General features: G+C 64.6%; 1 protein-coding gene across 1 annotated transcript in view; it reads left to right on the top strand.

Moving 5' to 3' along the window:
- The first annotated feature begins 440 nt into the window (after window positions 1–440).
- Gas1 (growth arrest specific 1) overlaps window positions 441–882 on the top strand; it is a 1,890-nt gene continuing 1,448 nt past the window's right edge. The window contains exon 1 of the mRNA XM_010605530.1: window positions 441–696. Within this exon, the coding sequence (XP_010603832.1) occupies window positions 441–696 (256 nt within the window). The remainder of the gene's footprint in view (window positions 697–882) is intronic.

An 882-nucleotide genomic window follows, 5' to 3' on the forward strand; every position in this document is an offset into this window, starting at 1 on the left:
ACAGTTGGTCGGACGTACATCGAAGTCACAGATTTCCTACGAAATCTTCAGCACAGATTTATATCGTTGGATTTCTGCCAGAGCATGACTGCCCCCTTCCTTCAGCCCGGCCGGGGATCCCGCTGCCCCGGCCCCTCGGCTGGGGACTTTCTCGGCCTCCGGGGAGCGCAGCCGGCGCAGCTCGAAGCGCGTGGGAGCCCGGCTCCCTCCGCCTGCGGGGAGATTTAGCCTCGATTTTGTGACAGATGGAGTTGATAGTCTCCCCACGGAAAGCAGGAAAAAAGCGCCAGTTTTTGACAGGCGGCTGAGCCCTGGCCTCTGGCGGGCGAAGGCTGAGCTGCGCCTCCGTTAAGGTCGCTCGGACGGCGCTCGCCGCACGCGCGGGGCGGCCCCCCGGCCTCCGGGCCCCTGGGCTGATGTTGTCGTTTCACTGCTGCGCTATGAAGTACTGTTCCCAAGAAACTGATCCTGCCCACGAGGTTTCTGTCCCTTTGCACCGGGCCAAGAGCCGGGCCTTCCGAGGGCACGGCCGAGGCCGGAGCGGAGGGCGCGCGCGTGTGTGCACGAGCGCGTGCGAAAGTCTCAGCGCCTCCGCCGCACGGCCGCGCGCCGCCTTCCCTCCCTCGAGTGCGTGCCCAAGTCCGGAGGTCTCCACGTTAAGTCCCGGGGAGCCCCCGCAGCCCGCCAGCAGCAATGGTAAAGCTGCAGAGTGAAACGACTCCTGGATCCCCGCTACAGGCAAGGACGGGGGCGACCGAGTGAACGAATAAAACTAACCCCACTCCAAAAACAATGAAAATGAAAAACCAGAACACAAAGGCCGGCGACGAGCCGTGCCCTACAGCTGTCCGCGCCGCGCCTGGGCCCGGCCGCGCGGCCTTA

Source organism: Fukomys damarensis, unplaced genomic scaffold (assembly GCF_012274545.1).
Source record: "Fukomys damarensis isolate Sample0158 unplaced genomic scaffold, DMR_v1.0_HiC HiC_scaffold_4, whole genome shotgun sequence".
NCBI lineage: Eukaryota > Metazoa > Chordata > Mammalia > Rodentia > Bathyergidae > Fukomys > Fukomys damarensis.